Source organism: Camelus bactrianus, chromosome 32 (genome assembly GCF_048773025.1).
Source record: "Camelus bactrianus isolate YW-2024 breed Bactrian camel chromosome 32, ASM4877302v1, whole genome shotgun sequence".
In the NCBI taxonomy this organism is placed as follows: domain Eukaryota; kingdom Metazoa; phylum Chordata; class Mammalia; order Artiodactyla; family Camelidae; genus Camelus; species Camelus bactrianus.
The window spans coordinates 8,835,099-8,848,671 of NC_133570.1; the positions used below are offsets into that span (position 1 = coordinate 8,835,099).

Here is a 13,573-nt window from a genome sequence, read left to right on the forward strand (position 1 = left end):
GTCTTCATCTGTAAAATGGGGATAGTAATACAGCCTACATCATAGGCTGCTGTGCATTGACATGGTCTCTTAAATGGTTAGTGGTATATACATCTTAGCTAAAGGAAGAAAAGCTGAAGGGCCATGGAAGCTTGGCTCCCTGTGGCTCTGGATGCTAGTGGAGTGGTGAAGGGTTTCTGGTCTTTCTTCTGTCAGGAGATGCACCCCATAGACAAGGTTATCTTTTGTTTCTATTTCTTTCCTTTAAGATGAAGCGTGCGGGGACCACCGGAACAGCCCGAGGCATGGCCCTTTATGAGGAGGAGGTGAGGAGTGGGTGTTGAAGCCAGTCGGGGTCTGGCATCCCCCTTTTCTCTCTCTCCCTGGCCTCTTTCCCACTCTTTCTCCCCAAACCATGAGAGATACCCTTGCCCAAGGCATTAGAACATGAGACTAGGAGGCCACTTTTCCCATCTGGGGCCCCCAAGGTGGGGAAGCCCCATCCTCTCGCACACCCAGGAGACACCATTGATGTCCTCGGCCCTGTTGGTCCTCTGCTGCCCTGGAGCAAAGCCATGTTCCCTCTGTGGAGACAGAGGGCAGGCTCTTTGTGCTGTGTGTCTGGCAGAGGCTGGGGTTGGGCTGCAGGTCCATGCCCTCAGTCCAAGTTCCTCATGCCACCCCAGAGACTACACTTTGAGAAGACTGGTTGTAGCGGGGTGGGGAGTCTGAGCTCAGAGTCGGGCTAGGACCAGGGTCAAGCTCAGCCTATGATCAGAGTCAGGCTCAATTCGTGTCTAAGCCAGAGTAAAGCTACTGGTCTCCCTGTGCCTGGGAATGGGCCCCTAGACTTTCGTCATTTTCTCCTCCCAGGAGGCTGGTGCATTCGCTCTCCATGGTGCTGATTGCACTGGCGCTGGCCCAGCTCTTCCTACTTGCCACAGGCTCTGTCTTAATGCTCACCATCCATACTGTCTGGACCCCTCCCCTCCTAGACCCACACACCCTCTTCTCCTACTGCAGCAGGTGGAGCGTATTGGTGACATAGAGGAACGCGGCAAGATCCTGGTGTCCCTCATGTACAGCACACAGCAGGGAGGCCTCATTGTGGGCATCATACGCTGTGTGCACCTGGCGGCCATGGACGCCAATGGCTACTCAGATCCATTCGTCAAGCTGTGAGTCAATGCCTTGGGACCATAAATGGGCCGCAAAGCCGGTGGGTGGGTCCTAGATCCTCGCCAAAGGAGGACCAGAGAGCTTCCCTAAGATCATTGTGCAGTGAGGCCCAGAGAGGGCAACAAACCTGCCCAAGGTCACACAGTGAGACGGATGTCCGAAACTGGCTAGAGTGTGAGTCTGGAGTCTCAGATAGCCACACTGGTATGTCACCCACTTGTATGAGAAAATTTTGTGACTCTGTTTCCTCCTATTGGAGAGGAGCAGTCAGCAAGGTTGCAGTAATCCCATTTGTAGCCCCCAGGAATCAACAACACATCCTTCCATCAAAAGAAGCAACCTGGCTTTTTCTGGATTCAGTCTGGAAATGCTCGAAGAAAAGACCTTAGATTTCGGGGTTATTCCAGTCATCTCAGTCACGGGGAACAAGAGAGACTTTGTGATCTGTTAGTCTGGGTCCTCTTGAGAAGATACCAAGAGGGGATTAAACAGATAGGATATCACTAGAAGAAGTGCCTGCGTGAGGGAAAATGAGGAGAGAGTCGGGTGAAACGGGACAGCTGTGAGATGGCCATTGGAGTCTGACCCTGAGTGAGGGGAAGAGGGAGCGGGGGTGGGTAGAAGCATCCCAGATGCAAGTTCAGCAAGGCCATCAGGGAGTCCTCAAGCCAAAACGGGCCATCAGGTGAGCCCACATCCCTCAGGAGCAGGTCTGCCATAAGTATCCCTGCCGTGTTCAGTCAACACCTGGAGCGTGGCTTGGCACATGCATGGTGTGGATTTCCAAGCCCAGCAGCTGGAGCCTTGGTCAGTTATGCTTCTTGTAGTTGGAGGACCACCAGGCACATCCTCCTGGCTGCCACTGAATAAGACATGGGGTCCTGCTTCCCTGTGTCAAGTAACTATAAGCAAGTTACTTGACCTCTCTGAGTCTCAAGATTCTTCATTAGTAAAATGAAGACAAAACTTCTGTTTATTTCCAAGAATGGCCATAAGGATCAAATGAGATATCCTGTAAAAGGAATAAAATTGTGCCCGTACAGAAATATTTAGCTACTCTCAATAGAATCCTGCCTTGCCTCTGGCAGTAAAATGTGTGTTTACAGGTTTGTGGTTGAGAGCCTGAGTTCTGGGTCCAGACTGCTTGGTTTGAATCCCAGATCTGATAGTCTTCAATATTCTCTAGCTGTGTGACCTTGGGTTCATGCCTTCATATCTCTGGGGCTCAAGTCCTCATCTATAAAATGGGAGGAGTAATACTGCTCATTAGGTCCTGTCTTCTAAGAAGCAGATATGAAGATGAGATGTGTAAGAGATTTGTTGGGGAAAGTGCCTGTGAAGGAAAATTGAGAGGGAGCTGGACGAGGACCACAGAGACAACAGGCCTGGTACAGGTCTGATCCCTGTGGAGGAGCCGGGAGGATGGTTGGGCAGGACGAGTCTTGGGTGGAGGTGCAGTCCTGCAGAAGTTTCAACCAGGGTGATGGGGAATCCTTGAGCACAAAGTCGCCCATTGGAGGAGCACTGCATCTCCCAGAAATGGGGCTGTCCGCTGTCGCTCCTGGCTCAGGTATTGGCTGGGAGCAGCCTGTGGGGCGCATGGTCACATGAGAACATGGTGGTGAATTCAGAGCCCAGCAGCTTGTCAGTTTTGCCCCCTGCAGTTGCAGATCTGACAGGTGCATTTTCGTGGGATCTGGTACATAGTAAGTGCTCAATAAATGCCTGCCGTGATGTTTATAAATAATTACCGTCACGGTCTTCCTCATGGCAAAGAGTGTTTAAGTAATGTTCTCTCCAGCCTGGAAAACGCTCCCTCCCCTCTTGCCCTCTGCCTTTCATAACAGAAAGCAATGCTTCCCTTAAGGTCATGGCTAAAAATGAAGCCAGTGTGGACTTTGCTCCAGATTTTCTTTGAAAGAGGACTTAGTTAACGAAAGAACACAGATGTCAGGAATGAGTTCAATTTTTAGGAGTAATTTGGTGTAATTTTCTCATAGGGTCCAATAGAGAACATTAGCTCATAGGCTCCTGTGCTGCACTCCTTTGGACCCCAGCCACATGCAAATTGTTTTCCTTAAATGATTCTCCCCACCACACCTTCTCCCATCCACCCAGCCCTCCAGAAGAAGTAGATTTGCTGCAGTCACCAGTGAAACAGCTGTCCTGGTGGCTGTTGTAAAGAAAGGGAACAGGAGATCATTAATCAGTTTAAGATCCAGAATTGCCCTTTATTTTCACTCAGCACTTGATACCTTTCATTTCCTCTTTTGTGTCTCTTCTTTACGATTATCATCAAAAGCAGTTCTGTGAGTGAGAAAGAAAAGTCTGCTCTCTGCAGATTGGGACATGGGCATGCTGAAGTTACATTCATGTTCAGAGTTGCACAGCTAGTGACAGCTTGCATCGGAATCCAAATGTCCAAACTCTTAGGATTTGTTAGCTCATTTTGTTTATTTATCCAGAAAATATTGATTGAGCACCTACTATGTGTCATGCATTGTGCCTACACTGGGGAAGAGATTTCTAGGCAGAGGAAATAGTATGTGCAAAGGCCCTGGGGTGGAAGGCAGAGTGAATGAGGGTAGGGTGAAGCACATGGTGCAAGATCAGGCTGGACAGGAGAGGGGATCCAACCAAGTCTTAATGCCACATCAAGGATTTTGAACTTCACCCTGAGGTCAAAGGGGAGACACTGAATAGTTTTGAACAGGGGACTGATCGTAATCAGATTTGCATCTTCTCCTTTCTGTCCGTACTCTCATCATCTCTCTAGGACTTGAGGGCAACTTAAGAGATAATCAATAGTGAAGCCTCAGGCACCATCATCCAGGTACTTAATTTGATCCATTGAGAGAAAGACCTGGCTAAGGGCAAAGACTCCAGAGGGAGCAGCTGGGTTGAGTCCCCAGCTGAGTGACCGGAGGCACATGTCTCAACATCTCTGAACCCTCAGTTTCCTTGTATGTAAAATGAGTGGTTGTAGTTCTACCATCTAAGGTTTGTTGAGGATTAAATGTGCATAGGATGCTTAGTGTAGTGCCTGGCACCAGGTAGATGCTGTAATGCACACTGGTCATTATGAATGTTGACTCATTTTCTGATATGTTCATTAATTGTTCTCCTGACATGGGAAGGATCTTTGGGGTCATCATGAGGCTGTTCTTATTCATGAGTCTTCATCCATAATAGCCTCTCCTCTCTCCTCTCAGCTGGCTGAAACCAGACATGGGAAAGAAAGCCAAACATAAGACTCAAATTAAGAAGAAAACCTTGAATCCTGAATTTAATGAGGTAAGGCTGCCCCATTTTTTGTCCTACTCTGGGATATTTCCTATATGTGAGAGAGGAATCAGCTTCCTGCTAGAAAGTTGTGAAGCATGTCCACCAAAAAAAAAAAAAAAAAAGCTTTCTGTCATAGATCAACTCGAATTAGCTAAAGGAGAAGGAATGAGTTCCTTGTCACCAGGAGGAGTCAAGCCTGAGACAAAAGCCAATAGATTTGGAACGGCACAGGGAAGTCTTTGCATTTGAAGTGAAATTGAATTGAATCATCTCTAAAGTCTTTACCAATTCTAATAGTACAGAATGCTGCTATTTGAGGGAATAAATAGGGGTAATTGTGCCCTTTACCACTCACCCAGTTGGCACAGCCCTCTCCCTCTCCCTCAATCCCCAGGTCCATCCAGTGCATCAAATCCTGCTAAAGCCACTGTCAAGATACCCACTGAATGTGTTTCTTCCTCTGTATTCTCACTGTTTCTTGTCAAACATTCCATGTCTGGACTATTGCAGTAGACTCCTGACTCACTTCCCTGTGGTTGGCCCATCCTCCACATAAGTGTGAGCTTTCTAAAACATGAATCTGAATTTATCACCCCTTTGCTTAATGCAACAATAGCTCTCTAACTTCCTAGCGTGCCAACCAAGCCCTTTCAAACTCACACCCCAGCCCGGCCCCATCTCGCACTCCTTGTCCTCTAGACACAATGAATGCCATGCAGGTCCCTCCCTGGCACACCTCTCAGCTTTGCACCTGCTGCTCCCTTTTCCTGGGATTCCGTCTCTCTCCTTTCCTCTCTGGCCAACTCCTAGTCATCCCTCAAGAGTCAGTGTAAGAGTTCATTCCTGCAGCTGTGTCCCCAGGCTTGATGCTTTCCTCCATCTTCTGCTGTCCTTCTGGATTTTAATTACCCATTGGCAGGCCTGTCAGATACTGAGGATCCAGAAATATCTGTTGAATATAATGATCTTAAGTTGGGTCAGAGTCCTAGCATTGGTTTTTACCAAATGTTGAAAAATGGGAAAGCGAAGCTACCATACATCTGTTTTGTATTGTTTGATTCTTTAAAAACAAGCACCACATGTGCGCATGTGGGGAGCATTCTGTGTAAACAAGAGCCCAGAGCACTTACTGGCTGGTTGGTCCTGTACCCAGGTCTCTCTTTCAGCTGGACCCCTGGCTTCCCAACTCGGACTTACAAATTTTGAGTAAGGAGCCAAATATTGCTGCCCTGCCCTACCTTCTCCTGATATGTGAACAAGTCACAGAATAAGAAATCCTAATAGTCACTAAACTCATTAGCAGTAGAGAAAAAGGCAAATCAAGACCAGACGTCATATCTCATAAGAAACTGGCATGCAAATGTTGTAAAATGTTGATACCCAGGATTGGGAAGCATGTGGAGAAATGCACACTCTGTGGGTGAGAGAGAAGAGTGGTCCTAGTTCTGAAGGGGGGGTTGTCAAAACGCTACAAAAACCTTAACATTTTAAAAGTCAGATTCCATTTCTGTCGAGAACAGGAAGTATAGTCACATATCTGAAAATTCCAAACGTATCAACATGTATCCAATCCAAATCCCCTTCTCTCCCCAGCTCCACCATCCACTTCTGTCCTATCTTAATCCATTTCCGGGATTAATATATATATGAAGCAAATATCTGTGCAGCCAGCTTTCTTGCTGTACACAGAACGTACCATAGTATATACCCACTGTCCTTAAAATTTTACAAATTCAGAAAACACTTTTTGGAATTTATCCTAAATAAGTCACCTTGGATTAACACAATGATTTAGCTACAAGGATGCCTTGTATCTTATCATTAATGATAGTGGAAAATTGGAAACAACCTAAATACTTAATTATTGAGCATTAGGTTATGGTCCAGCCACATAACTGTTAGAGAAAGCCATTAGAATAGTGATGTAGGAAAAATACTGCTAACAAGTAAAGTTGGTTTTTACTATATGTTATAAAATGGGAAAAGGAAGCCACAGTACTCATATTACTCATATTATATTTCTATAATATAATATTCAAATATTTCATATGATAGAAAATTCAAATTAATAGTCATACTAATTTTTTAAAACATACATCAATGTGGTCACACACAAGGAATGTCGACAATGGTCATTCTTGGGTAGATAGAGTACATGTTCTGGTTTTGGGTTTTTGGGTTTTTTTGCTTCCTTGTTTGCTGTAAAGGAGAACAGGAATGAATTTGATGATTAGGCAGAAGAGTTATTGACAGAATCAGATTATCTGAAAACAAGCACCTAACCTTCATGTCAGTATCAGTCCCCTCAAGAACCTTTAATCTCTGAATGATGGAGAGGATGGAAAACTCACTTCAGACGTTATCAGAATGGAAGAACTGAGTTCATGGCCATCTGGCTTCAAGGAAACTTGACCAGGACCAGCCCTCTTAGAAAACCCCCACCAGTCTTCGCAATTTCAAATAGAGAGTCATTGGAAAAGAGAATTACAGAGCTTGAGGGGCTTTGTTCTACAGAGTGTTTGTTGAAAGGGGATTGTCAGGCCTGGGGCAAAGGTCCCCTTGATTCCAGACACTCAATACAAGGGCCTCCCCTTGGTCCATGAACCCCTAGGACTCAGCCCCTTAGCTCCCGATCCCAAAGGCTCAGAGAACTCTTTCACTGACGTGGCTTCCCCTGCTGAATCCAGGAGTTTTTCTATGACATCAAACATAGTGACCTGGCGAAGAAGTCACTGGACATCTCAGTCTGGGACTATGACATCGGCAAGTCCAATGATTACATCGGTGAGTGCTCCCAGCTCCCGGGGAAAACCCATCCTCTATTCTCCCAGGAGAGGATAGCCTTAGCCAGGGACGCAGAGGGTCGAGGCCATCGCTTTACTTTGGCAATTACGTTGTCTAAACACTAATTCGGGACCCATGGTCCTCATTTGGGTCCAATTTGCAAATGCCTTTATGTGAAAGAGCTTTGAAAGCTGGGAAGATTAGGTCATGATAGGTTATTTGCTGAACAGTTCACCTCCAGTGGGATAATTAAATTACAGAAGAGTGGGATGTGTGGCCTCTGCAGAACACAGGGTGCAAAGGAAGTCTCCTTAATCCATTTGGAAGTCCAGATGAAGGTCCTCGTGTTCCCAGTACACCTCCAAGTGGTGAGGAAGAACAGTCCTTACATGTGGAGCAGGGAGGGAATTCCGGACAACAGAGACAGCATGAGCGAAGGTGTGGAGGCTGGACTGAGCCGGGGGTGAAACTGACTTTTTGGAAATAGACAATGAGTCCCCAGAAGTAGTAAGAGAGAATTTCAGCAGATAAAGTGGTGACTTGAAGAAGGTCTTATAAAATAGACCATGAAGTTATGACTTGATGCTACAGTAGGGAGCCGTAGCAGGTTCTCGAGTAGGCAGTCTGTAGGCAGAGAAGGCCAGTGGTAATAATACCATAACAACAGCCCTCCAGAGAGAATGGATCCCAAGTGGCTGGAGGGCATCACTGCTTGGTGGCAGTTTTTCTCCAACTAGACATTTGGGTCCAAAATGAAAAGTCCTGTGCGTGCTTCCACTCTGACCACCTGCCCCTATCTTCCCGCCTTGTCCAGGAGGCTGCCAGCTGGGCATCTCAGCCAAGGGAGAGCGCTTAAAACACTGGTATGAGTGTCTGAAAAACAAAGACAAGAAGATCGAACGCTGGCACCAGCTACAGAATGAGAACCACGTGTCGAGTGATTAGGATGGAGCCCAGGCCCCCAGCCCCATGCCCCATCCCCTCAGCCTACCCCAGCTGCCCTTGCGCTCTGGTCTCGTCTCTACACCTCCCGCACCCCATCCCTCCCAGAGCCTGCCTTTGAGGTCTGCCCCACACCTTGGACGTTGCCACCCAAAGCCTCCCCTTTCTGTGATGCTGCGATGCAGCCCCTCTCTGATCCCTCAGGGTTGGAGCCACAGGGATCAAGATGGAGAGATTTTCACAAGAAGGTTGTTAATTTAACAACTTCTCAGCCTGGGTAAATTACAAAGGTTCTTCATCATTTGGGACTGTTTTTAGACCCTCCTTGTCCTTGGACTCACACACACACACATACACGCACACACACAAAATTTGTGTTTCCTACATCTCATCTGCCTGTATCAGTTGTCAGCAGAGCTAGACAAGGCTGTGAGGCTGAGCATTGGGGCAGACATGGGGCAGACATAGAGCATCCAGGCTCCCGTCCAGGTACCCACCTCTTCCACATCAGACACCCTAATTGCCATGAAAACAGACCCCCGTGTTTAAAACCTGCCCCCATGACTAGGAACCCAGCTTCCCAGCTACAGATGCATCAGGAAATGACCATACAGAATACCCAAAGGGGCTTACTTAGTAGTCCCCCTCTTTCAGGATGTCCTCTATTTGCTTCCTAGCAGAAGACAGCTCCCATCCTCCACCAGCCCTCCTTCACTCTCCTCCTCCTCCTCCCCGTTCCCAGTCCCTGCCCCTGCACCACACTGAACTCGCCCTCTTTTCCCCCACTTCTCTGCTCTCCTCTCACCTCTCTCCCCTTCTCTTTTCTCCCTCCCTAAGGAGATAAAATAGCAAAAGCAAAAAAGTGTATCTTAACGCAGCCTCACCTTCTCGCCTCCCCTCACCAGCCTAACCAGCAAACTCCGAGGAACTAACAGAACCCGAACTCCCACATGGGTCCGCGCTTCTGTAACCACACACCTTTCCTGTTGGCAGAGCTGGTGTCCTCGCGGGCCTCAGGCTGGCTGCTGGCACTGCCCCAGGTGCACGACAGCATCCTGCAAGCTGTGTAGACGCCCCAGAGAGGGGCTTTCTCAGCCCCTGGCCTCCCCACGTGGGTGCACAAGGTGTTTAAACCAGAGTTCTGGGTTGCAGGGGGCCTCCCCAAAGCCCCCAGCCTTTCTCTTTCCTTTGCTCTGAGTTAAATGAATCAATGACACCCCTTGCCCCTGAAACTCTCTCCTCTCTCTCTCTCTCTCTCTCTCTCTCTCTCTCTCTCTCTCTCTCTCTCTCTCTCTCTCTCTCTCTCTCTCTCTCTCCCTCTCTCCTTCTCTTGCACCGACTTCATTGTGTTGGGAGTATAGATCCCCATCATGGATCTAAAACTTTACAGAGTGACAGATCCTGACACCAAAGGCTTTGTCCCATCATGGATTCTTCAGTCTTTCTTCCAAAATAAAAAATGTTTTAAAGGAGGAAAAGGCAACAGGGACAAATGTTGTAAGTTTAGGGGTCCGACAGTCTTCAGTGCCCTGTGAGAATGGCTTGATTTCTCTGGATTTCCAGGAAGTCTTACCCCATGAAAATCACCTCCCTCTGTCCAACACCCCGTCATTATCTACAGAAGCCGTCAGACAGACACTGAAACTCACTTTCTCCAGCCACACACCTTGTAACCTTCCATTTCAGTGCCCTCCACCCCTAGCTCCCTTGACAAGTCATGGGAAGTCACTGATTTCTCGCCTTGAATAACCATTTTCTAGACACAGAGTACTTAGTATTTCCACCTTCTCCGAGATGGCCAGTGGCTTCCTGGCTGCCATCTTCCCTACTGACCCTCTCTCTCCCCAGTGGCCCCCTTGGTGCCCACTCTCAGCCCACCTCCTTTTCATGGTTGCCTGTAGGAGAAAGCATGCTGGCTGTGTCGCCCAGGCCTAGCGCTGGTATCGGTGCTGGAATCAGCATGCAGCTAGCTCACGGTGCCCCCGGTCCGGGCACACGCTCTCCCAGGCACGTGTCAGCACCTCCCTGCCCTCTGGTGCATGCAGAACCACCCATCACCATTCTTTGTGATGATGTAGGCAACAATAAAGTAGCAATATCCAGGAAAACAGGTGGCCTGGGTTTTTCCTTTCTGGTTTCTGGCAGTTCTTTCTCCCCACCTAGGGTACGTGACGTTCCTTGGATAGTCAGTATTTAATGGGCGTCTACTATGTTCCAGCCACTGGGGATACGGTGGTGAACAAGGCAGATGTGGTCCCTGCCCCTGTGAAGTTTGCTTTCTGGTGGGTTTCATCTTGGGCAGGGGGGCTCAAGCCAACTTGGCTGACCTCACATCCTCCTGGAAGAATGGTTTTGGCTGGTGTCCACCCAATCAGAAGGCGGCATCCTCACCTTCTCCCCTCTACTCCAGCCTTGGGGTGAAAGTCCACTTTGCTCTAAAAGTCCCTAGTGGTTGTGGAATCAGATAATTTCAGGGCTGAAAGAGACCATAGCGTTGAGCCACGGACTAGTTCAATTAACACACTTATATGACAGATAAATAACCCAAAGCCCAAAGAAGGTAATGACACATCCAACGTCTCATGGCAGCAATGCCAGGAAAGGAGCTGAATCGTTGGACCCCCCGTACAGTGCTCTTAACGCTTTGATTATAAGAAAGCGATCATCAAACACCTCCTTTGTACTCTAGCTCTTTCCAACTTTCCATCCTGCAGTGAGTCTTTTCACAGATGGCCCCTCGCTTGAGATTCTCCTGAAGGTGAGCTGAGTAGGTTAACTAACTTCCCAGAAGGATTCCAAATCTCACTACAAGTGAGATTTTTGGCTTAAGCCAAAAGTGCTTAAGCAATTCCTCGAGAAGGTTGGTTACTTCTCAGAAGGAGCTGACAATTCCATCCAATGGAAATTGCTCTTCCATGCCAAGTTTGAGACAATCTCCTTTTCTCACCCCAAGAAGGGTGGTTCTCGATGTTGGGGGCAGAATTTGACATATGGGAGTCACCTGGGGAGATTTTTTTTTCCAAACTACCCATGTCTGTCTGCCACCTGCACCACCACCCCGCCTCCTTTGGATTCTGTTGCACCCTGGGGACCAGAGGTATATTTAAAACTATTTCCTGAGTGTTGGCTTCTGCTTCCCGCCTCCATCATGATTATGCAAACCGCTGCCCTAGAAGTCCATCCTTTTTTCCTGCAATTCAGCTAGCTGCCACCAAGTGGGGAGAGGCGCTGATTAGAAACACACAGGCCTCTCGGGAATGGCAGGAGACACTTGGCCCCACTCTCCCTGTGTTCATGGCAGATAACTGATCAGCGTGGCAGCTTTCCCACCGAACCCACTAGCAACATGGGCATCCTTCTCAACACAGCATTCTGCACACAGCAGCTACCACCAGTCAGTCATGGGCGGCCGACAAGAAGCCTAATTTCCATCTCTACAGTGGTTGATCTCCTTCCCTAGGCGTGGGGATACGCCGAACAGGCTGAGATGAATACACACAAGGGAAGACTTCATAAATATCGGTCCACCTGACTTGGCTAATTATTATTATTATTATTATTTTGTCCCATGGAAATCAAACAACGTTACAAGAGGCAACCTGGTGTGGTAGAAAGCACTTGACCAGAAAAACACACCAGCTTTTTAATCCACTCAGTGCAATATTCAAATCCTGACTGTCACTTCTGAGGAATCTAACCTTCCTGAGTCTCAGTTTCCTCATCTAGAAAATGGGAACAATAATAAATACTTCAAAGAGATGACACCAAGTGGCCAAGGTCTGGTCTCGCCTAGGGGCTGACAAAGGTGAGGCTGGGAAGGGGGAAGGTCAAGGGGCTGGTGGGTCCTTGAAAGTAGTGCACACGGCCAAGTGGACTAAACCCTCAGGACTCTGACATCTGCTGGGCTGGCCCCGACTCCGCTCAGTCAGATCTGCATGGGCCTGATGGGGTTAATTAATAATCCACACACCATGGAAACACAAAGTGCTGTGCGTACACATAACAGGTAGATTTTGCTTGGCTCTGGCCCAAACTTGCTGTGTGACTTTGAGCAAGTCCCTTCCTCCCGTGGGCCTTCAGCTCCGTAGGCAGGATGTCCGAGCACCATGATTCTCTAACTTGGCTGACAGGGCCCAAACACAGACTTTCATTTCCCAGTTGATCAAAGAAGACCTAGACCTCTCTGCTGAGGGCCCCCTGACTGGAGTCCTGCATTCTCTGTCTTGCATAAAACACACAAGAATGAGCCGCCTATAATTTCCTGTCCCTGTTTCTGTAACGGGAACAAGAACTTAGAACCACCTGCAAAGGCATGAGGGCATGATTCGGGATTTTCCCAATGATGCCCTCAATCTTTTCCAGTTGTCTCGCATACCTAGTTCTACTCAATGTTTCATGGAACTTGCTTTGATCACATCTTTCCAAAGAATTCAGTGTGGTTTTTCTAAGGACAGATCTCTTTCACACTCATTTGGAATTTGTTCACACATATTTTGTTGAAAGTATATATTTCATTAACAAGTACAATTGCCCAAAACACATTTGGGAGCAAACAGAAGCTTGGATATACTTATAATCCAACTGTATGCACAGTGTCACATAAACGGACACCCCTCCCCCTTCATGGTTCCAAATGCCTCAGGCATAAGTCAACATGTTATACAGAAGGAGTGTGAGTGTCAGTTAACTGATAAGCGGGTTAAGGCAAGGGTGATTCAGAAAGAGAGCCAGTTGGGCACTGATAGACTATTTCACCCAACAAGAGCTAAATACACATTCTTCTCAAGTCCGCATGGGAACTATGTTCACCAACATAGAGCATATTCTGGGCCAGAAAACACACATTAACAAAGGCAAAAACAACAGATAGCATACAGTTTATGCTCTCTACCACAATGGAATTAAACAAGAAATCAATTTTTAAAAAAGATACCTGGAAAATTCCAAAATCTTTTTTTTTAATTATGTTTATTTTGTATTCTTTTGCGGGGAGGTAATTAGGTTTTTATTTATTTTAATGGAAGCACTGGGAATTGAACCCAGGACTCTGTGCATACTAAGCATGCACTCTACCACTGAGCTATACCACCCTCTGCCTGAAAATTCCAAAATCCTTGGAGATTAAATAACACGCTTCTAACACACACATGGGTCCAAAAGTCTCAAGGGACACTGAAAAAATATTTTGCACTCACGGAAAAGGAAAAAAAAACACCAATTAAATTTTTCACATTCAGGGAAAACAGTGCTTAAAGGAATATTTTTAGCACTGAATGCATATATGAGAAGAGAAAAACTAAACTCAGAGAGGGATGACCAGGTGGACCAAGAGATGAGAATATTCTGCAGTGATTTCATAATTGGTGGAGATGAGACATTACAATTTGGCAGTCCCATAAAATGT

General features: G+C 47.2%; 1 protein-coding gene across 1 annotated transcript in view; it reads left to right on the top strand.

Moving 5' to 3' along the window:
• The window catches only part of RPH3A (rabphilin 3A), a 57,547-nt gene extending 47,280 nt beyond the window's left edge, over positions 1–10,267 (top strand). The window contains exons 15-19 of the mRNA XM_045506450.2: positions 249–305; positions 1,003–1,157; positions 4,371–4,452; positions 7,131–7,227; positions 8,042–10,267. Coding sequence (XP_045362406.2) covers positions 249–305; positions 1,003–1,157; positions 4,371–4,452; positions 7,131–7,227; positions 8,042–8,172 — 522 coding nt within the window. The 3' untranslated portion in view covers positions 8,173–10,267. The remainder of the gene's footprint in view (positions 1–248; positions 306–1,002; positions 1,158–4,370; positions 4,453–7,130; positions 7,228–8,041) is intronic.
• The last annotated feature ends 3,306 nt before the right edge of the window (positions 10,268–13,573 follow it).